The 24,978-nt window shown below is 44.5% G+C and overlaps 1 protein-coding gene and 1 non-coding gene across 4 annotated transcripts; both read left to right on the forward strand.

The window, feature by feature from the left end:
• Positions 1 to 4,467: 4,467 nt before the first annotated feature.
• On the forward strand, positions 4,468 to 10,598 carry LOC136449885 (uncharacterized). 3 transcript variants are annotated; one of them, XM_066450113.1, is made up of 3 exons: positions 4,468 to 6,824; positions 6,916 to 7,059; positions 10,214 to 10,598. In XM_066450113.1, the coding sequence occupies exons 1-3, from the start codon at positions 6,440 to 6,442 to the stop codon at positions 10,447 to 10,449; spliced, it is 765 nt and encodes a 254-aa protein (XP_066306210.1). In that variant the 5' UTR covers positions 4,468 to 6,439; the 3' UTR covers positions 10,450 to 10,598. The 3 variants fall into 3 exon arrangements, with proteins under 3 accessions (XP_066306210.1, XP_066306211.1, XP_066306212.1); XM_066450114.1 differs by having other exon boundaries at positions 4,470 to 6,824; positions 6,947 to 7,059; XM_066450115.1 differs by lacking the exon at positions 6,916 to 7,059 and having other exon boundaries at positions 4,472 to 6,824.
• A 7,093-nt stretch (positions 10,599 to 17,691) lies between these two features.
• Positions 17,692 to 17,799, forward strand: LOC136455687 (small nucleolar RNA R71). Its single transcript, XR_010759167.1, has one exon. It is a non-coding gene; the product is annotated as a small nucleolar RNA R71 (small nucleolar RNA).
• Positions 17,800 to 24,978: the final 7,179 nt, after the last annotated feature.

Genomic DNA, 24,978 nt, shown 5'->3' on the forward strand with positions numbered 1-24,978 from the left:
GTAATTTCTAATTTACAAAATGTAATAGCGTTTTCCCTCTTTTGGTTCTTGCTTCAAATCTCAGGACGAGATTCTTTTTAAGGGGGGTTGGTTGTAACACCTCTGGTGTTACGAGCTTGCTTAGCACCTAGGTTAATACCTAAGAGAAATTAGCAAAACAAGTTTTCAGGATTTAAAAGTTTAAAACACACATAGAATGATGAGTGAGTCTTATGTGGTTCGCTTTGATGGACTTAACTAAATACCTGAGTTAATTCACTTAGTGCGTAAAAGTATTTAAAAATATTCGATAACGGTTCTAGCAAGTAAATGGCGAATGGCTTATTCTGTTGGATTGAGCATGAAAACAATTTTTATAAACAAAGTGAAATATAACTTCTATTTAGAACTTAAATAAAATTTGAAGTGCAAGTTAGTAGTTGAGAATGCAATTTTTTTGGTGAGTAAAGGTTGTTCAATGGTATATTGGGAGCTTCAAAATCAAATCCGTAATTCAAACTAGAACATTTCGTTCAATTAGCGGGGCAATGAACTTATGCTGCGGATGCCATTTTTGGTAGAGTATTTTGGCCAAAATAGCTAAGGGTGCTTAAGTATCTCGCTTCATGTGTTAGTATGTAGTGCGGGCTAGTGAGTGAAATAGTCGTTGGGTGAAATTAATAATGTTTGGGTATCCCAAAAATATCGATAAAAGTGGTAGTAGCTGTTAGTCTAAAACTGAGTCTTAACTTTGAAATGTTGGTAGGCAATGCCATTTTGGCAAATTAATTATAGAAAATCTAGTTAAACACTTGTGCTATATTCTTATTTAGTGGTTTACACCAAACTGAGTACGTTGTGGTGATATGGTAGTTGGTATGTTTGGAGCTTGTTTTGGCCACTAAATAATTACGTTAAAACATCAAGAAAATGAAACGGGTTCGGCCATTAGGCCTCTAGCCGTTGTCACCACGCGTCTCAGCGCATTCTGCCAGTGTTTGTCCGCGCCGTGGCCTGGCCTACCGACTGAGCGCCTGGCCGAGCCTAGCCACCATCGCCGCGCTGTCGTCACCGATCGCCTGGTCGCCCTCCTACCGTGCCTTGCCCCCGCTGCCCCTGCTGGCCAGCCTTGTGGCCGTCAGCTGCACGTCGGGCCCGGCATGGCCGTACCCGCTCCTTATTGTGCGCAAGCTATAGCCAGCCATGGTGCTGCTCATGCACATCAGGCATAGGTCTGTGCCTTACCCTCTCATCACCTCAGCCGCGGTAGAGCTCATCCTCTGCCACTCGACCTGCCTACCTCGCCCTTGTCTTGATGTCGTCGCGTTGCCTACTGCGTCGCTGTTGCATGTGGCCGCGCGCAGGCACTTCTTTATGGCGTTGTCCGTGCTAACCGATGCGCCCTTCCTGGCCATGCCGTGCCACGTGTGCCCCTACCCCATGCCCTAATCACTCGACCAGTCAGCTCGCCAACTCACCCTAGCTCAGAGACTTTAAGTCGTTTCGTCATCACTAGTCACCATGACCGCCGCTCCTGCTCCTCCAAATTCGCCAAGCACAAAGCATCCCCATCCAATTCCTTCTAGCCAGGAGTGCTTTAGGTTTCTAGCTTGCTCATGAATGAAATCGTGGTGGAAATCGTCCACCAGAGAGCGCGCACGTAGCATCGCCATCGCCGTCGGTCAGCTCACCGCTAGAACAGAGCACGATTAGGGGTAAGGCCCTAACCGGCGGTAATGGTTCGATTGATGGCACCAATAGTCGTTAATCGATCCCCTCTATCAGGGTGCTCACCCTCCTTCGGCCAGGTTTCTCGCCAACGACTCGAGGGGTGCGGCCATGTCCACCTTGGAGTGTTGCTACCCTGGTCACTCGTATGTGGCCGGGCCAGCTCGACCGTCCTTCGCTCCAAACATCTCCACAGCGCGGACCGCGGTGAGCCCCTACTGCCTTCCCACCAGCCTCTACCTCTCCGTTAGCATCCTAGGACGTCGGCAGTGCTTGTGCCACCGTGGCGGGTGGCTCGGCGCCATGGACAGAGCGTTGGGACTATTGTTTTTCTCCCAACCGTCGTCTTGGAGTTCGTCTTGGCCCTACGGACGCTCGTCGGCTTGCTCGGGTAACCGGTGCCCCACTCTGTTGACCGCGCGTAGGTGTGCTGTGCCGGCCGGAGCTGCGCCGCTGTGCCTAGGCACGACGGGGGTTTCAGTCTTTGCCAAGGTGACGTTTTTTGGGGTGCTCGGTGCGAAGTATGTCTCTGTTGTAATAGTGTGCGGAGTCGTCGTGTGATAACGCGTAGTACGAGGACTCTTCTGCAAAATTGCCAGTGCTCACGTGGGCTCCACGTCGTGGGCCGCTCGTTGGTCTGGCCTGCTATGCGCGTGGCCGTTCCACGCGGGTCGTGGTAGCTGCTGGGCCGAAAGGGGTTGTCGACTGGCCCTTTCCGTTATCTAAATGCTTTTCTAATATAGGTTTTTAGTTAACTTGTAAAATCAATATAAAATAGTATAGGAATCCAAAAATTATGAAATCAATTTTGTTAGTCTCCTAAAATCATGATCTACCCGATAGTGTATTTTGTTCATATAAGTTTTATATGTTTTTAGGGTTGCTCTAATTATTTGAAATGTTTAATATTGTTAAAATATGAACTTGTGAGAATTTTTGTGAGAAAATGATGATAGTGTTGACTCTAAAAATTTTACAGTAAACTCCTAATAATATTAGTTACTCATTGTAATTTTTATAGCTCCAGAATAATTAGTTTGCTAGGTTAACTATTGAGCCCTAGTTTGAATATATATTAAATCAATGAAATAGATAAAGAAATGCCTTGGGGTTTCATGACTAAAACATTGGTTGAGAAGTAATGTCTTATTCGATAACATGGATACGTAGACTAGCGTATTAGAACTATCTCGTTAGCTTGTGAGGCGTGATCGGATTTCTAATCATTTCGGTTGTCGTCGATTATTTATATTTATGCATTTGCATCAATACTTATCATAATAGGAACGACGGTGGATCAGTTTTTATAAATGGAAGTTTTATAAATGGAAGTTTTATAATTTATTGTCATAGTTTATATCCATGCTTTATCATGTCAGGAATAGATATTTATTTCCGCTGTAATTCTGATCACATCTTTATATTCCGTTGTTCAATTAAATTGTTCATAACTCTAATAATATGAATACATTCCGCTGTTATAACAATAAATATTATACTCTGATGTTGCAAGAAAAGTGATGTAAGAAAGAGCTAAAATGGTGCAAGCTTTATTCTTTCATTTATGATTCTGATGGAAAAATGTGGATTTTCGGGTTCTCCCTTGTGGTGTGCTCGACAAAACTGCGTGATTTAGTGTCGTTCCTTGGGTACTTAGTGTCTAATAGAAGACGAATACTCCTGCAAGGCATTAGATTAGACGGGTCTATCATGGCTGCCCGTCGTACGTCCGTCGTACATCGTCCGAAGTGGCCGGTCGCCGGCGGCTGTGCGACTGCGGCCGTGCTCCAGTCAGCTCGTGTGGTGCAGACGTGCAGTGCTCTCATCAACTGTGCGGTGCGGCGGCGGCGGCCAGCTGCTGGGTGGTAGCAGTCTAGCAGTAGAAGATGGCGATGGGTGCGTGGGCTTAGGCCTTAGGGTTTAGTAATTGATGGCCCAATATAAAAAAAAACAAATGATAGGAAAAAAAAATATGACGCACAGAGGACTCTAATTCAGCACATACCATAACAACTTTATCCTGCACGGGCAAACCACCACGTCTTTGACGCGTTCCTTACACAGTTGGTACGCATTCCATTAGTTAAAGGAACAAGTCGAAGCTGTATACCCCTTCGTTCTACAATTCCTAAGAGTGTCGTACCACGTTCCACATTCCCGTACCACGTTCCCTACGTTCCTGGAACATGGCCTGCTAAGGTTGTAAGTGCAAATATAATATTAAGGATTCTACAAGCGCACGTAATATCATTGTAAGCATATCACCGAAAATATTCTAGGTATTATTATTTATATTTTATCATAGAGAAACAATAGAATAAAGATTTATTAATAATAAAGAAATATCTATTAATCAACGAACCAGCATGGCTAGAGCATGAGAAAATATAAAGATAGGAATTAAATATAATGACACTCAAGAGATAGACCATTAATGATTAAACAAATGTGATAACTTGGGTGAGGTATATATTCTTACTACAAGCATATATGTACTTATTTGGGCTTTGTTCAGTTTTAAAAAGTTTTTTCAAAAAGTGCTACGGTAGCCATCACATCGAATCTTGCGATATATGCATGGAATATTAAATAGTAGATGAAAAAAAACTAATTACACAATTTGGATTGGAAATCACGAGACGAACGTTTTAAACCTAATTAATCCATAATTAAATACTAACTACAATAGCTAAATTCCCAAATTTCACGCCGACTAAACGAGATCTTGTTGTAGCAACGCGTGGAGACGTGGAGGGGGCGAAGTTTCTGGAGAATATTCGGTGTGAGGAGGTGATCGAGGAGTTTTCAGTCAGCTTTGGGCGATTGACTCGCCGCCGCCACGGAACCTTAGGGTTCGGCCCTCCGATTCCACCCAAATCCCCATCTCCAACTCCGACGGGCGGCTCTTCTATATCCGGCGGGATCTGGTGGAGTCAAGGCATATCTCTCTGGAAGACTGCTTCCGGGTTGGTCGCTCGAACAGGATCACCAAACCGCCGGTCGAGCTCAGTTTCGCGAGAGATTTCTGGGGCAAGGGGGGAGAAAAGGAGTCCTTCGCCGAGATCCTCAAGCTTCCGATGGCGGAAGGTGGGAGATGGGTGTGGCAACCGGAGCCCAGGCGGCCTCCGCAAGGTCCGCGTCCACCTCCTCCTCGATCGTCGGGGCCTCAGAATCTAATAGCGATTCCCGCAACCCCAGGTGCAGGGATGGATGGATTAGGGGCGTGTTCACCAAGAGCAGCAGAGGCAACCCCGACCTCCACCACCACCACCCTGGCAACAAGCGCCTCCTCCGCGCCAGCAACAACCGCCACCTAGGCGGGGAGCGGCGCAGGGACGCGACCAAGTTACCTAGAACCAAGATCAAGCCCCGATCATCGACCCAAGGTATCGCAATCTGACTTGCTACAACTGCGGTGAACCAGGGCACTTCATGGGGAATTGCTTGAAACAAAAAAATTGCTTCATTTGTGGGGTAGCGGGCCATCACATGAATGTTTGTCCTGTTTGGAAAGCTGATCATCCTATTGCTGCTTATGTGGGGAGTTCTAGTCATGGATTAGAGTTTTATCAATTGGAGATCCCTTCAGTGGAGTCTACTCTGTGGTTGAATCTGACAAACTGTGGAGTGGTTAGAGTTAAGACTGGACAAATCACGTTGGCTGAGTTAGAGGCTGAGCTTTCTGAAATATATTGTAAAGAGTGGCCATGGCAGATTAGGGAGCTTGAACCTGGGAAGTTTCTGGTGCGGTTTCCTTCTCACAAGAAAGTTTCAGATATAAAAAATTATCCATCCTTCAACCTGAGAAAAGAGGGTGTTCAAGTGGAAGTCTTAGAGTGGATAGGAGATCTGGAACCTTTTGCTGCGCTACAAGAAGTGTGGGTGTAGATTCTGGGAATACCTCCTAGGTGGTGCCACTGGAAGGTGTTTGCCCAAATTGCATCTGGGTTTGGCTTGATGATTGAGGTTGACTGGACTACTATTTTCAAGACTTTATATGAAGTTGTGAGGATTAAGGTTGCTTGCAGGGAATACTAGTAAGATACCTAAGGACAGACTGTATGAGATGAACAAGGACCTGTTTGTGGTGTCTTTTGATGTGGAAGGTGTGAAGGCTGCTGATCATAGACAACCGGGCAATGATGACGGTGGGGGTAATGATGATGACAAGAAGAAGGATAATGGTGAGGATGATGATGATGATGACCTGTTAGATGATGATAATGACCTTACTAAGGATAAGATGCTCCAAGATAAGGAGAAAACACCTGCTAACGAGAATAGGCAGAGCTCTGTTTCTGGTGCCAGAACAGTCAACATTGGGATGGACCAATCTGATCCATGGGGGCAAGAAAAGCAATTGATTGCTAGCATGAATGGAGTTGTGGACAAGCTGTTAACAACTAAGGAACAGGTTACACAAGGTCAGCATTCTACTAATGATGGAGAGAATGTTATTGCTAATGATAACCTGAAAGGAAAGGGTACTATGAGTATCATTAATGATATTCCTCCGGTGGATGATGGTGATAGCTTACATGCTGGTTTAAACCAGGCCAGTGGAAGTCTTGTATCTAAAAAGGCTGCAACTCTAGTGAGTATGGCATAATGTCAGTTTCAGACACCTGATGCCTCTCAGAGTCAGAATTCTGATTGTCAAATTGTGGGTAACAAGTTCTATAAGCTGATAAGTGAAGAGTCTCATCACTCCAAATGGGAGGAGTTTAGGAGAATGGCGCAATCGGCTAGCATGAATGAGGAATGTGCTAATCTGTTGAGAAGAATGGACCTGGAGGATTCTGAATCTGATGGGGAATCTTCTAAGTCAGAAATGGCTGTGGATGAGAAAGTGATTTCTCTGGGGGAATCGGTAGACAATAAAGAAGCTGATCATGTTGAGGAGATCCAAGAAGTGGGGGTTCTACAAGATGAGCGGGTGACTCAGAAGAAGATGATGCAATCTGATGGTGATCTAGTGACTGAACAAGTCAAGAAGAGGCAGAAAAGGAAATGGGGCCCTATCTTGAGGATTGATCGTCCTAAGAGAGTCCCAAAGGATGGAAGGACTGTCATGCAAAAGGCTCAAGATTTTAAGGAGGCTGGGAATACGATGAAAGGTATAACTCAAAGAACTTCCTTTGCTTTTGAAAGCAATGAAGTATTATTACAAAAGGCTGTGAGCGTGAATATTTCTTTTGGTAATGATAGTAAGAATAAAAAAAGGGCGTACCCATTGTAGAGAGCTCCCGCTCTGTGCGGGGTCTGGGGAAGGGTGTCAGTGGCAAGCCTTACCCACGCCTGTCCAATGCCAGGAGACCGCGACTCGAACCCGGGACCTTCCAGTCACAGGCGGTAAGACTCTACCGCTTACACCAGGCCCGCCCTTCTAATGATAGTAAGAATGTTCATGAAAAATTGAATAACCTAAAGAATAAAGAATTGGGTGATAGAGAGGCTTTTGAAAACAATAACCCGGAGGCTAACCTCCCTAGTAATCTAGATATTGCTGTATGGGTTGAGGATTTTCCTCCTTTAAATGATGTGTGTGCTGGTCCTATAAAGAAACCTTCCTGTATGGATCCTAAATCATGGGTTGATGTAGCTTCTAAAAGCTGTGGTGATAACTCTGATATAGTTAGCAATGATAGGAGCCTTTTTGAATATTAGGGGCCTTAATAAAGAAGGTCGTCTTCAATGCTTAGCAGATTTTGTGAAAGATAATAGTTTGGATTTTGTTGGTTTACAAGAAACAAAAAAGAAAAACTTAAATGAGTCTTTTCTTTCATATATCCATAAGGATTTCAGTTGGCATGTGCTGCCTGCAAAGGGGATTGCTGGGGGTATTTTGGTTGGTTTTAATGACAGAAAATTTGAAGTGCTAGCTTGTATGAATGGGGAATTTTGTGCTTTTGTCATGGTTAAAAACTGCTATGATAAGTTTGTTTGGGGTTTAGGGTTTAGGGTTAATAGATGTCATGGTTAATATTTTGTACCTTGAGCCAGCAGGATAGGGATAGAATGGATAATATTAATAATGATTTGGAGGGCTTGTGGAGGCTAGAAGAAATAAGAATTAGGCAGAGATCTAGAGATAGGAGGATTAAGGAGGGGGATAGAAATACAGCTTATTTCCAAGCTGTTGCCAATCAGAGAAATATGAAAAAAAGAATTCCTGGCCTTGATGGGCCTGAGGGAGGGGTGGATTGAGGAGAATGATGTCATGCTTAAGCATGCTGTTTCCTTTTACAAAACCTTGGTTGGTATGGAGGAGGACAAGGGGGTCAGTTTAGGAGAAGATTTTTGGGAAGAAAGTGAGAAGGTGTCTGAGGAGGAGAATGATATGTTGGAGGCTCCTTTCTCTGAGGCTGAGGTGAAGGAGGCTGTCTTTGGCCCTTATGCTAAAGGGGCCCGGGACCTGATGGTTTCTCTTTTCTTTTCTATCAGATTTTGTAGGATATTCTTAAGAGTGATTTAATGGAATTAGTCAATTGTTTTGAGAAAGATATGTTGAATCTAGATAGGTTGAACTTTGCTATGATTACACTTTTACCTAAGGAGCCTGATGCCAGGACCCTTAAAAAATATAGGCCTATTAGTCTTTTCAATTGCAGTTTTAAGATTTTTGGTAAATTACTGAATAATAGATTGATTAAAGTGGCAAATAGATTGATTGCATCTAACCAAACAGCCTTTATTAAAGGCCGGTATATTTTAGAAAGTGTGGTGGCGGCTCATGAGATAATCCATGAGGTCCATAGGAAGGAGTCAGGAATTATTCTGAAACTTGATTATGAGAAGGCGTATGACTGGGTTAGTTGGAATTTTCTGGAAGAAAGGTTAAAGTCTAGGGGTTTTGGAGCTAAGTGGAGAGGTTGGATATCAAAGGTGGTACAGGGAGGTTCCATTTGTATTAGAATGAATGATGAGAATAGTACCTTCTTTAAACCAGGGAAGGGGCTTACACAAGGGGATCCCCTTTCTCTCCTTTTTAACTTGGTAGCTGATGTTTTTACTAGGATGCTCATGAGGGCAGCTAGAGTAAATCTGATTTCTGGTTTGTTGCCACAATCTGAACCTAGGGGCATCATTAGCCTCCAGTATGCTGATGATACCTTACTTTTCCTTGAAAATAATCTGGATAAAGCAGCCAATTTAAAGTGACTGTTAGTTTGTTTTGAGCAATTGTCTGGTATGAAAATCAATTATGATAAGAGTGATCTTTTGGTTTTAGGAGTAGATGATGAGAGGGCCAATGAGTTTGCTAAAAAATTGTGTTGCAAAAAGAGTGATTTCCCTATTAAATACTTAGGAGTTCCCTTACATTTTTCTAAGTTGAGAAGAGAGGATTTACAGCCTGTGATTGATAAAATTGTTAAGAGGATAGCTGGTTGGAAGGCCAGGCTCCTATCTTATGCAGGAAGACTGACCCTACTTAAGTCTTGTCTAGCCAGCATTCCTATATATTTACTTTCTGTAATCAAGTTCCCCAGGTGGGCTATTGACATGATAAACACCCATATGGGGCACTTTCTTTGGAACAACAATGAGGATAGACACAAATATCATTTGGCCAATTGGCAACTTGTTTCTCAGAAAAAGGAGATGGGGGGTTTGGGTATCCCTGATTCAAGGAGTTTGAACATGGCTCTCTTAAGTTCTTGGATTTTTAGATATCACTTAAATTCAAACTCCATCTGGACAAGAATTGTCGATTTCAAGTATAGAACTAAGAAACCTAATATTTTTTGTTGTCCTGATGTGGGTGTATCCCCTTTTTGGAAAGGGGTTATTTGGGCTATGCATGCTGCCCATATGGGCATTAAATGGGTAGTTGGAAATGGTGAAAAAGTGAGATTTTGGGAGGATCAATGGCTTGTCAATACTAGCTTGGCTATCCTTTTCTAGCCTCTTTATATTATTAATGAACAGCAAGGAAAGTCGATTAGGGATGTTTGGGATGGTGAGGAGCTCCAGCTCTCCTTTAGGAGAAATGTGTCTGAGAGACTTATGAGTATGTGGGAAGAGTTAAGAGCTGCTGTGGAAAGCATTGTTTTAACAGATGAGGAGGATCAAATCTTCTAGAGTAATAGCTCATCTGGAAAATATTCTGTGCAGTCTCTATATCGAATCATTAACCATAGGGGTGTGGTTCCAGTTTTTGTTCAAGCTGTTTGGAAGAACATTCCTCCAAGGGTACAGTTCTTCCTTTGGTTGCTATCTAATAATAGAGTGCTAACCAGGGATAATCTAGCTAAAAGGAGGGAAGTTACTGATCCTACTTGCCTGCTTTGTGATGAAAAAGAGTCAATTTCTCATTTGTTCTTTCACTGTTGTGGCTAAGAATGTTTGGGAATCTGTCTCATTTTGGCTTACTAGAACTGTTGGTACTGACTTTGAATCTGTTGCTTCCTTGTGGATAGCAAATAAAAAGTTCATGGTGTGTAATATTGTCTCTTCGGCGATTATCTGGGTGCTTTGGAAATTACGCAATGAATTATGTTTTCAGGGAGTGCCGTGGAGTGGGATGAAGAAGGTGTTTGCTATAGTGGGAAGGATGCTAAGAAGCTGGTTGCCGATGTTCAAACCGGTGGTCCAGGAGAAGATGGAGCAGGTGAATCAACTGGTGAAAGTCGAAGCAAGCTCAGCACCGTGGATCAAATGGAGTTTGGATACATCAGGGTCGGTTCAATCAACTGTTCAGCTTTTGGAGGGCTCAGGAAATGCGTCAGTCTTACAACGTAATAGGGCTTAGATGTGGTTTGGCTGCCGTTCCTGGCATGCTCTTTTCCCTTTTGGCCATATGGCCCTGCGTTTGTGCGCCTAAAGTACTATGAACTGCAACTTATTGCTTTATGGTAATAAAGCTGGGGAAACCTATTATTCAAAAAAAAGATTAACTCCATATTCATGCATAAAGGACATTGCTATGAAGAGCATGGCTAAACATATCTCTTCTCTCGCAACCGGGTCGTACTAGTCCTACAAATGAGGTGGATTACGGAGAACCTTGTAGTTGTCACTCTACTTGGTCTACCACACGTTCTCACTTGCAGGGTGCATCCACAGGCACTACTATGTATAAGCACCACGCTTACACAGTCTGCTAGTTAGCGCGGTCGACCACTAAGCTAAGCGCTCTACGATCCTATGCATAAGCATAAAGATAACTTCGATTACTTCTAAGTGTATAACCAATGTAAGCATAATCAAGTAAATAATAATATAGCATGTAAGTATTGAAGTCTCATAAGCTATGAAAGTAAAGATACAATGGCTTACCAAGCCTCCGATACTAGATCCAGAATCTAGACATGAGTCCACTCGACCCTAACTCTTAAGATAATAATCTACTACATTGGAGAGTGAAAGCATCTAGGCTCCTAGTTGGGTTTCGGTGATTAATGACAATACAAGATTATTATGACTAACGCGTGTTTTGCAGAGGCAATTAAGTTAGGTCATGGTAATGGAGATCGATTGGGCAATCATGGATGTCATGCCCCTATGATGGAAATCGTTTCGGTTTTCAAAGGATGGACGACAAGGTTAAGGATGACTAGTTCTAAGTGTCGATTGGAGTTGGAGAGACACTTAGAATAGTTTAGGACTTTGTTTTTCCCTTGGCCGTACTATTAAGGGGGTATGGACGGGTAGCTTGACCTAGGTGAGTCTAGTGAGTTAGGTGTGGTGCACACTTACTAAGTCTAGCACTAGGTAGCTCCAACAAAGCCCTTAGATCCTATGGAGCAAACTTTATTCACGTATGATCGAAAGTTGGAAGTGAATGGAGGGTCAAATACTGACCGGACGTTGGCTCCGGTGCGATCGGATGCTAGCCGCAGGGTCCGGTCAGTTCATTTGACCGAGGAGATTGCGTCTGGTGTGACCGAACGCTGGGAGGTTAAGTGACCGGACGCTGAATGCCTGCGTCCGGTCGACTCCAGTAAGGTTCCAGAAGAGTGAATCTGCGACCGGACGCGTCCGGTCAAAATTGACCGGACCCTGAGGATCCAGCGTCCGGTCGAGTACAGTAAGCATCCAGTGAGGGTAAAATGGGACCGGACGTGTCCGGTCAGTGGTGACCGGACCCTGCCAGCGTCCGGTCAACACTTAAACACTGGTGTGCGGGTTGAACTGACCGGAGCGTCCGGGCAACATTACGGGAGCGTCCGGTCACCCCGCAGAGGCACATAACGGTTCGTTTTTCAGGCTATCTTATAAATAGAAGCTCCACTCGTGTGTGGAACCACTTTTGCTCATTCCAACAGCTAAGAAACACGTTTGTGAGTGCCAAGAAGAGCAAGGTCCTAGTGATGTGATTGAGATTTGAGAATCCAAGAGAGTAGCCTCATTAGTGAATCAAGAGTAGCAAAGTGTGCATCCACCGTTCTCATTAGGCTTCGCATGGTCAAGTGAGAGTTCGTGCTTGTTACTCTTGGTGATCGCCATCACCTAGACAGCTTGGTGGTGATTGGGAGCTTGGTGATCACCCGGCGGAGCTTGTGGGTGACCCAACTCAAGTTTTGAGTGGTTGTGGGTGATTCACCACGACGGAGTGTCGAAGAATCAACCCGTAGAGAGCACTTGATCCTTGCACGGATCAAGGAGGAGCTACACCTTTACGCGGGTGCTCCAATGAGGACTAGTGGGGAGTGGTGACTCTCCGATACCTCGGCAAAACATCGCCGCGTTCCTCTCTCTCTCTATTTACTTTGAGCATTTACTTTGAGTATTTACTTTGAGCAATTCAATACTTGTTCTTACATTCATAGAATTACCATGCTAGAGTAAGTTTGGAACATAGGTTGCAAGTCCTTTATGCGTTAGATTATTAAAAACACTTTTATAGGCACAAGGGGTTAATTGGGCTAACCGTAGACTTTAATTATTGCAAGAAAATTTAGAATTAGCCCAATTCACCCCCTCTCTTGGGCATCTTGATCCTTTCAGAGAGTTCTATACCTATTCCTCGTGGAGTGACTTAATATTGATCTCGATGATCTCTCATGGATTGAGGATGGCCTTCTGGAGGAGATCAGGGGGCCTTTTACAGGTTGGCCGACCCCCTGTCAGCCTCTCACCCTGATCTTTGGTGGTAAGTCTTGTATGATGGTCTTGAGGCCCTTTTGGGTTGAGTCCATCACGGATCATCAAAATTACTTCACGTATTATGGACCATTTTGGCTCGTACAATGGCTAAATTCACCTGCATGCAAATATTCATCAAGACTTGTGCAATTTGTTACTTTAAAGCTTCTAGTCCTATGGTGATTGTTTGATTTTTAGGATTTAAGCAGGTAAAATTAACGGTTTATTTTGGCGGTAGAGACCATCAACAGCAACATGCTCCACCATGCGCTTACCTCGCTAGAGTTGGATGATGTAACAGAACCGACCAATTATACGAAATTAAGTAAGAAAATCATCCGCCAGAGCAGACGCTTTAGCAAACTTAAGCCCGTATAACCCGGTAGTCCGTGAAATCACGAAGGATTTCAAACCAATTCATGTCCCAGCCATGATCGTAATAAGTTTAGCGGTCACCAATCACATATTACATAAAAGTTTGCATAACAGATACATCAGAGTTTAAACATAGTTATTACAAAACAAGTTCGAATAAAAGTAGCGGAAGGCAATTGTTTAAAACCACACACACTCACACGGAGTTCAAATATATTGCCATCGAATGATCATCTCCCACAAAAGCATCAGATGAGACGTAAGGAATGACCATGCCCATGGTCCTAAGCATCACCCATCGCAGGATACAGGCAGTTGATACAGTAGCCATAGTACATCTGCCCATCTGCAACAAGTGGAAATAAAACCCTGAGTACGAGAATGTACTACTTACCCGACATAACCGAAAATAAATGACACCAAGGATTATGAAGGGCTTTATAGTGGGGTAGCTGACTCATTTGCAAAAGAAGCATTTTTAGCATTTCAAGAACCTGTCTAAAAGCATTATTGCCAAGTTAATTATTATTAACCTGTCAACTAGGTTTGCACCTATGCTAGATTAAACATGTGATTAAACAGATAATGATAACCAATGATCATTAATCAACTTCCGTGCTGTCATATTCATTATAACTGTCCAAGTGTTCCATAACATTTACTACGATGAAGTAACTCAAGTCAAGTGCTCACTATCCAGGAGCGATGGCGATTCGAATCGATTCCTAACCAGCTGGTGATTTGTTCCTTACACAAATCTCACTCACCCGCTAAAGTGAGATATTGATCACCGAGTCAACTTTCCAGGAACCTCGAGTTTGCCAGGAACCACATGTACCCGGGGGCCGACCGACTGCACTTTGGCCTTATCATCCCGCCCCCGTGTCCTACCACACCTGCTTCGGCACAGTGCGCTGCGGGCAATTTACTCGGCCCGAAAAATCTCCCAGCTTCGCGGTCGGAAGGTACTTTATCCGGCCAGCTAAATGTAAGGCATGCGTTCAACATGACTCGAGGCCCAACAACGGCCGGTCCTTAATCGACACAGACGGAAAACACTACAGTCCAAAACACTGCAAGTCCCCGTCCGGTCTCAACTTCATTTAACACTTAGTTATACCATGACTTCATAGTCATCCAAACAGATCCAGGTAACCACCTATAGCTCGCAGGTGACAGGAAATCACCCGACTTCTACCGGTCTAAGCCAGCTAAGCATTGACTCGATTACGGATACCAGGGTAACAAGGATATAGTATAACAAAGGTAAGCAAGGTATAATGCAGCAACGGTTGCAAACAACTCCTGAACGTAATGCATTAATTAAAGTAAAGCATTTAATTAAATCATTGCAAACCGGGAGAAAAATGCTCCGGGGCTTGCCTCTCTCGAAGGAGCTCGGACGGTGATCGGGGCACTCCGGAAGTTCCTCAACGCCCTCCTCGTCGGCTTCTGGCACTTCCTGCGGCTGCACCTCGAACTGCTCCTCGGGCTCCTCGGGTATGACGACTGGGTTCTCGGTTTGCGATCCTGTATGATGCAATGCGCGTAAGTGATTATGCAAACGGTGCATCGAAGGGGATGAATGCGATGGATATGTTTAATGCAAGGTAGTCAACATCATTCAAGAAACTATACTACGAGCACATGTCATCTACTGCATTCTCTTCTACTACTAATATTTAAGTGAACCTATCTTATGAAATGCTTCAAAGATACACCAAAGCTTTACTAATTTCTTAATCACACTTAAAGCAACACTGGCTTAAACCCTAATTAATAATAGGTTTGAATAGCAACATATATTTCTGATGCTCCTAAAAATCTGAGAAAATTACAGTAGCATACTACTACCCTAAACAGACTACCATAAAAATTTCATGGCATTTGGATAAGTAAACTATCCTACACAAAAATGACAAGCTATAGCATGAAAATGAGCATGAAATTACTTTGTACTATGAAAAGTGTCAAACAACAGAATTAATATTTTTCCTAGGTTATTCATAGCATATAATGACTGTACAAAATTTACCACATGCATGTTTTATACAAAATTTGCTCTCTAGCAAAAATAACAAAAATCAGCCATTTAAGGTACTTGAACTACACCTCAAAATTTTCCTACAGCACATACATGAAATATATTTTTCCTAGGAAGTACATGACATAAGAAGATTAACAAACTTGGAATCATATTTTTCTGAAGCCTATATATTTTTCTACATATTTTTCAAGTTATCAGCAATATTCAAGATTAAATAAAATCCTATAGAAAAGTATATCAAACATGACATGCAATAATTTTCCCAAGTAGATCTGGTAATAAGGAACCTAGAAAAATTTGTTTCAACAAATTTGGAGCAACTTTGAGTATCCAAATATTTTGCAAACCATTTCTGTTTTCAAATAAGAATGAATAAATTGAAAACAATTCTTCAAAACCCTACTGGGCCGGCCCGAAGGGAACAGCTGGCCCACGGCCGCTTTCGGCCTGCGCGGCCCGAGCGAACAGGAGGAGCGCGGCGGCCCAACCGGCGGCAACCCCCGGCCTGGCTCGGCCTGGCCAGCCGAGGCAGAGCGCCATGCCGGAGCGCGCGCTGGCGCGACGGCGGGGCTCGGCCAGCGGCCGGCGGCCGTCTCCGGCCATGGCAGCGCAAGCCAGCAAGCGCAATAGGTGTGCGAGGCCAAGGCGAAAGCAAGCAGGCAACTACGCTCGGCTGAGAAGGGGAGGAAGAGGGCGCTCCACGGCGGCCGAGCACGGCGGCGCCATGGATGCCGGTGGCGAGGCGCGGGGAGGCTTACCCAGGGCTCGGAAAGCGGCGCAAGCGCAAGCGTGAGCCAAAGGGAGGCGAGGCGGAGCTGCGGGCGCGACGAATTGAAGAATGGCTCGGTGGTGAGGGAGTTTGACGCCGGCGGAGCTCGGGGCTCGCGGCGAGGGCGGAGCTCGGGCTCGCGGCGAGGGCGGAGCTCGGGCTCGCGGCGAGGGCGGAGGGAAAGGCAGCGCGGGAGGAGTGAGGGCAGAGCGCGTGCGACTGGCAGCAGGGCGCGCTCCTCTTCAAGTCCGCCAGTGCGCTGCGCGGTCAGGGCTAGCCGGGCGCGTGGCGGACACGCGGCGGGCGTCGCCTGACGCGTTCGGGACGTGGCGCGGCGACGGGCACGGCGCGCGGAAGAAGAAGGCGCGGCGCGCGGAGGCAGGCCGGGCTGGCGCGGTGCTGGGCTGGGCCGAGCGAGGCGAGGCGCGGGGCGCGCGGGAGCTCGCTGGGCCGGCTTCGGCTGGCAGGCCAAAAACGAGGCGGCGGCCCGCTAAACAGAGAACACCCTTTTCAATTTCTAATTTCAATAAATTTTCAAATAACAGTTTTCAAATATTATTTTGAGCAAGAAAATGACCTCTTTTGAAAATGTACTAAAAATGAAAGTTGTTTAGAATTAAATTCCCTACAACTTTGCTTTTATGACCAAAGTCCAATTCTATCTAGATTTTAAATTATAGAATCAAAGTTAAATTTTAACTCAAAACCCTAATTTTGGGGAATTATTTTCAAAGCAAAATTTGGCAATAATTCAAATACAAACCTTGCTCCAAAATTTGTGCTAAACCATTCTAGATGATTTACAAGCATAACCAACAATTTCTACTCAACTAGCCAGCAAGAATCAGGGCAAAACAACTCTAATAAGTGTATGCACCCTTTTCTTTTCACAAACATGCTTCGTATGTTTCAAAGTAATGTTTCAGTTGTTATATGCCAGATTATGCGTGTATGAATAGGATGCTTGATGATACACGATATGTATGATTAGCAATGCCTAAATGCAGGCATAACACCGGGGTGTTATAGATGAGAAGGCCATCCCAAGCATCTTCTTCATCCTCAAGCCATGGAGCAAGCCCGAAGCCGATCTCCCTACACGAAGCATCCTTGGGCGCGAGGTGTTGCTGTTGGAGCATCCCCATGACATGGTGAGCAAGCCCCAAGCCTTCTCCCTCTCCATCCCCATCTCTACCAGTCTCCCTATTGAGATCCATGCCCATCCATTGGCCACCATCACCATGGGTAAGCTTGAACTCCACGCACATCATGCATGATGACCCAACGCCTAGGTCGAGTTCCCCACATTACTAGAAGATCATTGGAACAAACCACACTTGAATTAGTCTCTAGATGCACCTGAAATCATTCTCAGACAACAGATTTCACACGTCATGTGTGAATCATATACTTGCATGACTTCTTGCTTCTCCTTGGATTGATCTTCAAGTCTCTTCATGAGCAAGTCCATCTTAGCTGACAACATGTCTACTTCTTTGACCATATGCATACCTCCACCTTTCTTGTGAGGCTGGAGACGTTCTTCCGACCAGCCTTAGTTGGAAATCATCTTCTCTATAAGATCTTTTGCTTCAGTGATAGTGAGTGATAAGAACGCTCCTCCAGCAGCAGCATCCATATTCTCACGGGCGCTATTGATCAACCCGTGGTAGAAAGTTTGCATGAGCAACTAATCCGATCTTCCATTCTATGATGAGGATATTTTGAAATATATTCTTGAAGGCGTTCCCATGCCTCGAGAATTGATTCATCATGTTGATGCTGAAAGCTTGAAATTCTTCCACGCAAGGCATTGGTTTTACCCATTGGAAAGAACTTTGCTAGGAATAAATATGTCATAATGACGGCTTATAGTTAACGTTAACGACCATTAACAGTTGCATCATTTGTTTTACCCCATAACCTGCCTTAAAAATTCTTAGAATACCATGTATTTCAGAACAGAGGGAGTATATCATGATAGCCACGAGAACTTGAACAAATATACTCCATCCCATAATATAGTACATTCAAGCATTAAAAAATGTATCCAAATATAAAGGATTTTAGAGAATAAGATATAACTTTGCATAAAATAGTACCACAAATGTGGTAAGTATTATATCTTTACTTGTCATTTATAAACTTCTCTAGGACAGAGGGAGTACATGTGCTTGTGCAATCTTACCAAATATGGAAGACACCTACTAGCACCATGTCAAAAGCCACATAACATTTATTTATGGATAGAGTTATCGCACGACTTGTCGCGCTCCCACGCGAGCGCGCGACCTCGCCTGCCTCCGCCTCCCACCATTGCCCGCGGGCGCTGGTAACATGTCGCCTCGCTGCACTGCCCATCCTTCGCTCCCCGACCGTCGGCCCTGCCCTCCGCTAATTCGGCGCCTCCACCAACCGGCCACCACCAATACTCTCCCACCCCTATTTCGCCCAAACCGCCGTCTCCACCACCATGGTCGGCGGCGCTTTGCCGCCTCATCACCCACCCACCCACCGCCACTAGCCGCTTGGCCAACCTGGTGCAATCTAGAGCTGGGGGAGATGGCTAAACCCTAACCCGCTTTCGACGACAGCGATGACGCCGGCGCTAGCTCGACGGTCGCACGGTGTAGCAAGCATGTGACCGTCTGAAAGCTCTAGTTTGGTTTTGGTGAATTGATGAAACCCTAAGTGCTAGCCTAGTTTATCAAAGTGATTATGAGATAGGTAGCACTACTCCAAGTGATGAAGCAATGGTGAAAATCATGATGATGGTGATGGCATGGTGATGATCAAATGCTTAGACTTAGAAAAGAAGAAAGAGAAAACTAAAAAGCTCAAAGCAAAGGTGAAACTTGATAGGAACTTTTTTGTTTTGGTGATCGAGACACTTAATGAGTGTGATCACATTTAGGATCGATAGCCGTACTATTAAGAGGAATGAAACTCATATCAAAATGCGGTTATCAAAGTGCCACTAGATGCTCTAACTCATTACATATGCATTTAGGATCTAGTGGAGTGCTAACACCCTTGAAAACATTTGTGAAAATATGCTAACACATGTGCACAAGGTGATACACTTGGTGGTTGGCACATTTGAGCAAGTGTAAAGAAGATATAGTTGAAAAGGAGTTAGTCGCGCTGGTCACAGAGTGACCGGACACGTCTAAAATTGGGACTGGACGCGTCCGGTATTTTATCCAGTCTTGGGGTAGTCAGACAGAAGTGATCGGACATGTCCGGAATCAGGACCGGACGCGCCCGATATTTGGACCCGAGGTGAGCGACTAAGTGAAAGTGACCGGACTCTGGCTTAGTGGAGTGACCGGACGTTGACGAGTTACTGTTCAGCATCAGGTCAAAGTGATATAGCCCAATGTAGGATTGCTGAGAGCGACCGGACGCGTCTGGTCGTCACACCGGACATGTCCGGTGTGAACCAGCAAGTATCTGGTTTTCAGTGCAATAATTCATCGGACGCTGGGAGCGTCCGGTCCGATGTGATCGGCCACGTCCGGTCAGCCCAGAGCGGCTCTGGGAGCTCTCTGGACTCGACCTGACGCCGCGTCTCCTGGGTCCAGTCATTTTCTAACAACGCGTTCGATCACGTAGTATTATTGTGCACAGAGATAGCCGTTGGGCGCCAATGGCTAAATAATTTGAATGGGACACGTGGCGGTTAGGCTATGACCGGACACAGCGACCGGACACGTCCGATCACCACACCGGACGCGTCCGGTGCACATGACCTACGCGACCGGTCGTCCCGTAGTCAGTCCAATAGTTGAGCCAACGACTCTATTATTTGGGGGTGTCTATAAATATCATTTGGCTGGCTCTAGCTCACTCTCTTGGTCATTTGCATTGACATAGCAACCTTGTGAGCTTAGCCAAAGACTTTCCACTCATCTTCCTCATTGATTCTTCATCTTTGTGAGATTAGAAGTGAAAACAAATGCATTGCTTGAGTGTTTGCATTTAGAGGCACTTGGTGTTTGTGTTTCGCTGCGGGATTCGCTTGTTACTCTTGGTGGTTGCCGCCACTAGACGTCTTGGAGCAGCGAGGATCGTTGAGCGGAGGTTGGTGATTGTCTCCGGCTCCGATTGTGGTGATTGTGATGGGTTCTTGATCTTTCCCCGGTGGAGAGCCAAAATATACTCTAGTGGATTGCTCGTGGCTTGTGTGATCCTCATCTTGTGTTGGTTGTGCGGCACCCTATCAAGGTTTTGGCGTGTGATGCCAATTAGCGCGTGAACCTCCAAGTGAGTGAATCGCCATAACGAGATTTAGCTTGCCGGCAAGCAAGTGAACCTCGGTAAAAAGTCATTGTGTCATCATTTGATTCCGAGGTGATTGGTCTTCATTGGTATTCGTTCTTGTGATTGATTGGTTCATTTCTTGACTCGGCGGTATAACCATCTTGTTCTCTCTCTTTACATTATCGCAAATTAGTTGTCAAGCTCTTTATTGTAGTTAGTCGTAAAAGCTTTTTAGTTTGGTTAGTGTGGCTCTTTAGTTAGCCTTTGAGAGCACACTAACTTAATGTAGTGACATAGCCATTGTGTGGATAGAGATTATATAAACTAGAATTGTGGTAGGTGGCTTGTATTTTAGTAGGCTAGCGCAACACTCGCTTCGCCTCATATTTGTCTAACCGGTTTGTTAAGTGTTGTTGTAGAATTTTTTAATAGGCTATTCACCCCCTCTAGCCACTAGGACCTTTCATCGTCGCATGTTAGAGTTTACATTTATTTATTCCATTCCATTGCCAAACTCCTTTTATATATATGCCACTAAAGACATACATGTAACACCCTCGGTGTTACGCCTTAATCAAAATACTAAACCATGTCATGAGCATCATGTTTATGTATTATTGCATGTGGTAAATGAGAAATTAAATTTTATTGCACTAATTCTCAAATTGAGCTCTAATTTATTCCTTGTCCAAATTGTCCTTCCAGCACGTCATCTCTCTCCACGTGAGAGCTCCATAGCCACAAAGTCAAATGATACATTATTATCATTCACTAATTATTAGCATACCACTTGACAAGATTTATATCTCCATCAATCTTGCGACGCGCCACGGTCATCTCTCGTTGCTCTAATTATCCCGCCTTTACTTTGCTTGCTAATCACCTTGCAAAATTATCAGTGCATGACGCGTTGCCGCTGCCATAGTGTGTCGCACACGCTACGCATTAATCTCACTCACAAGTTTGGCTCACTGAGCACGTCGTTCGCTCACTGCTCTGCAAACGCAGTGCACGCACCCTTTCCTCACGTCAGACTGAAGCAGTGAAGATTTTCCTCACGCCAGACCAAAGCAGTGAAGATTTTCCATACGTCGACACTGTACTGGTGGTCTTACATGAAGCAAGATATCACCCAGTTCGTTGCGGAGTGTGACACTTGTGGTAGAGTCAAGGCAGATCATATGTGTACTCCTGGGTATCTGCAGCCCTTGCCCATTCCTGTTTGGAAATGAGAGGATATTTCCCTAGATTTCATTATGGGTTTACCCCGCACCTCCTCGGGCTTTGATTCTATTTGGGTCATTGTGGACCGTCTCACCAAGTCTGCCCACTTCCTTCCGGTGGACACTAGATACAATGCCAAGAAGTATGCGGAGTTATACTTTGATCGGATTATGACCCTACATGGAGTTCCTCTCACCATCATCTCTGATAGAGGGTCAGTTTTTGTCTCTCGTTTCTGGGAGAAACTCCAGGAGTGTTTGGGTACTCGTCTTCTTAGAAGCTCGGCATACCGTCCCCAGACTGATGGTTAAACTGAAAGGGTGAACCAGGTGCTCGAGGATATGCTGCGGGCTTGTACCATCTCTTTTCCTGAGAAGTGGGATCAGTGTTTGAAGCTGGCCGAATTTTCTTATAATAACAGCTATCAGGAGAGTATCCGTATGGCACCATTTGAAGCTTTATATGGACAGAAGTGTAGGACGCCACTAAACTGGGTTGAGGTAGGAGACCGTGGGTACTTTAGGCCGGATTTCATAAAGGAGGCTCGAGAGAAAGTAAATATAATTCATGAACACTTGAAGTCAGCTCAGAGTCGACAGAAGGCTTACGTAGACAAACGAAGAAGACCTTTGGAATTTGCAGCTGGAGATTATGTGTATCTCAAGGTATCTCCTTTGAGAGGGGTACATCAGTTTGGTGTCCATGGCAAGTTAGCCCCTCGGTATGTGGGTCCATACAAGGTGTTGCAGCAGTGTGGTTCCGTTGCTTATCGTCTCCAACTCCCTGAAATTCTCTCGGTAGTTCACAATGTATTTCACGTCTCGCAACTAAAGAAATGCCTATGAGTTCCTGAAGAATCTGTAGAAATAGAAGGACTCCCGCTCCAACCTGATCTGTCTTATGTGGAGCATCCTATAAAAATTTTGGATGAGAAGGAGAGAGTGACCAGGAACAGGGTGATAAAGTTTTACAAGGTACAATGGCAAAATCATTCTGAGGCTGAAGCCATGTGGGAACAAGAGAGTTACCTACTGAAACATTACCCTCATCTCCTCAATGGTTCTGATAGTTAGTTGCTGCGTCGAAATGTATTTCCTACCTTGTTCTCACACTAGGCACATGAAATCTCGGGTCGAGATTTTGTTTTAGGGGGGTAGATTTGTAACACCCTCGATGTTACGCCTTAATCAAAATACTAAACCATGTCATGAGCATCATGTTTATGTATTATTGCATGTGGTAAATGAGAAATTAAATTTTATTGCACTAATTCTCAAATTGAGCTCTAATATATTCCTTGTCCAAATTGTCCTTCCAGCACGTCATCTCTCTCCACGTGAGAGCTCCATAGCCACAAAGTCAAATGATAAATTATTATCATTCACTAATTATTAGCATACCACTTGACAAGATTTATATCTCCATCAATCTCGCGATGCGCCACGGTCATCTCTTGTTGCTCTAATTATCCCGCCTTTACTTCGCTTGCTAATCACCTTGCAAAATTATCAGTGCATAACGCGCTGCCGCTGCCATAGTGTGTCGCACACGCTACGTATTAATCTCACTCACAAGTTTGGCTCGCTGAGCACGCCGTTCGCTCACTGCTCTGCAAACGCAGTGCACGCACCCTTTCCTCACGTCAGACTGAAGCAGTGAAGATTTTCCTCACGCCAGACCGAAGCAGTGAAGATTTTCCATACACGTTCATCCACAGACATGTGGAAAACACTGTACCTCCGCAGAAAACACTGTTCATCCACAGCAGCATGTCGTTCCCGCGGCGCTTTATTACCTTTAAGCAAGCTAGTTTAGCCACTAAACTTACGACACGTCGTTGTCGCGCCTTTGCTTCTCCATTTCCTGCGTCTCCTGTCTTTAAAAGGGACACGCCGAGCCGCCGAGCCATCTCGCTCCGCTGCTCACTTTTTTCTTCCTCTCAAATCAAGTTCTTCTGTTCTTGCCCGAGAGAGCTGCGTCTATCGATTTCTCCCCGAGCTATAATCAGCTGAGGTAGCTAGTTTATAATTGATCTTCTTATTCTCTAATGTTTCCTTGACCTGTGGTCTCCTCCTCAATTAATTCCTTGACCTGCATGAATGAACCAGCGCCCACCGCTGAACACGTTCAGCCCAAAGCCCACTCCAGTCTTGATGTGCTCGTAAGTCCAAGACCACTCAAAGTTCATCCTTGAATTAATTCTCTCATGACCAAAGACCACACCACCGCACATGGCACGGAGCCAGAGGACAACCCTGCCAACTCGTTCATGCTTCCTGACTACCTGGCTTGTCATGACCACCCACAATCAGTGCTATATATGGTTCTGCTCCGCTCCACGCAGGGCAAGCGATTGCTAAGCTCCCTGGTGTCTCTCCTCTTGCATTGCCTCCGCACATTGATCACCGTAGGTGACACTTCATTCAATTCTGAGATAGCTAGCCTGCAAGAATTCCTTCATTCTTCTTCTTATTTTCTTGACCCGTGGTCTCATCTAGTATTTCTAGACCACAGTCATGTGCAAGACCAATAGCGTGATTAGCCTCCTCCAATAATATCATTTTCTTCATCTCTAGAGCTCATTTGAATTTATTTATTGTGAAATAAATTTTGTTAGATTCATAAATTCATGATCTATCTGTTAGTGTAATTAGTTCGTATAGTTCAGTGATACTTTTAGGGTTACTTTATTATTTTAAGATGCGTATTATTATTATAGTTATTTAGAGGATGAATTTTTGTGATGCTTTGGTAGAAGTGCTAGCCCTAGAATTCTTTTACAGCAGGTTCATTGTATTATTATGTATTCACTGTAATTTTTGTGGCCTTAGAATAGGTTGATAAATATGGTAGCTAGTGCACCTTGTTTTATCATATATATAGTAAATTGATATCAGCAATAAGGATGCCTTTAGTTGCTAAGATAATACATGAAATGTTTCATACCTGTTTAGTGGGAATAATAGGTAACTTTGTGTATTAGTCATTAGAGTTAGCTTAGTAGCTTGATAGATGTATTCTTATTTTAAGAGTTGTGGTTGCCTATATATTAATTATTGCATCATCATCACTGTATGCATATAGAGGACGAGCCACTGGAGATTGTGACCTTCGGCGAGCAAGAGTACGACGAAGTCGTCGAAGAGTACGAGGAGATCCTCGTGCAAGAGGACGTTCCGGAGCCACCCGTCACTGACTTTGCTGACACCGCGCCTGCCCAAGGTAAGCCCTGGTGCATAACCCCTATTTTTAAATGATCACTGAATATATTTATATGATATGCATTTACGTTACAGGCATTTTATGGAAGCTACATGCATAAATATATCCACCATGAGTCCTACTAGTACAGGTCGAGTAGCTGCTATGCTCAGGATGTCGGTAGCGTGAGTAACCTGTCGTTACTCGCAAATAGGTGATTAAACTATGATATCATGATGAAATAATAGAAAGGAAAATGGTGACCGGACAGGGATGTGGATTTGGTACTGATGGGTGTGAGGGG

This window comes from Miscanthus floridulus, chromosome 5 (genome assembly GCF_019320115.1).
Source record: "Miscanthus floridulus cultivar M001 chromosome 5, ASM1932011v1, whole genome shotgun sequence".
Taxonomy (NCBI): Eukaryota; Viridiplantae; Streptophyta; class Magnoliopsida; order Poales; family Poaceae; genus Miscanthus; species Miscanthus floridulus.

Coding starts and splice junctions, on each gene's coding strand:
- LOC136449885 (XM_066450113.1), top strand. CDS start 6,440: ATGGCGCAATCGGCTAGCATGAATGAGGAATGTGCTAATCTGTTGAGA. Junction 6,825..6,915: donor GGCTGGGAATACGATGAAAG/GTATAACTCAAA, acceptor TGGTAATGATAG/TAAGAATAAAAAAAGGGCGT. Junction 7,060..10,213: donor GGACCTTCCAGTCACAGGCG/GTAAGACTCTAC, acceptor TTATGTTTTCAG/GGAGTGCCGTGGAGTGGGAT.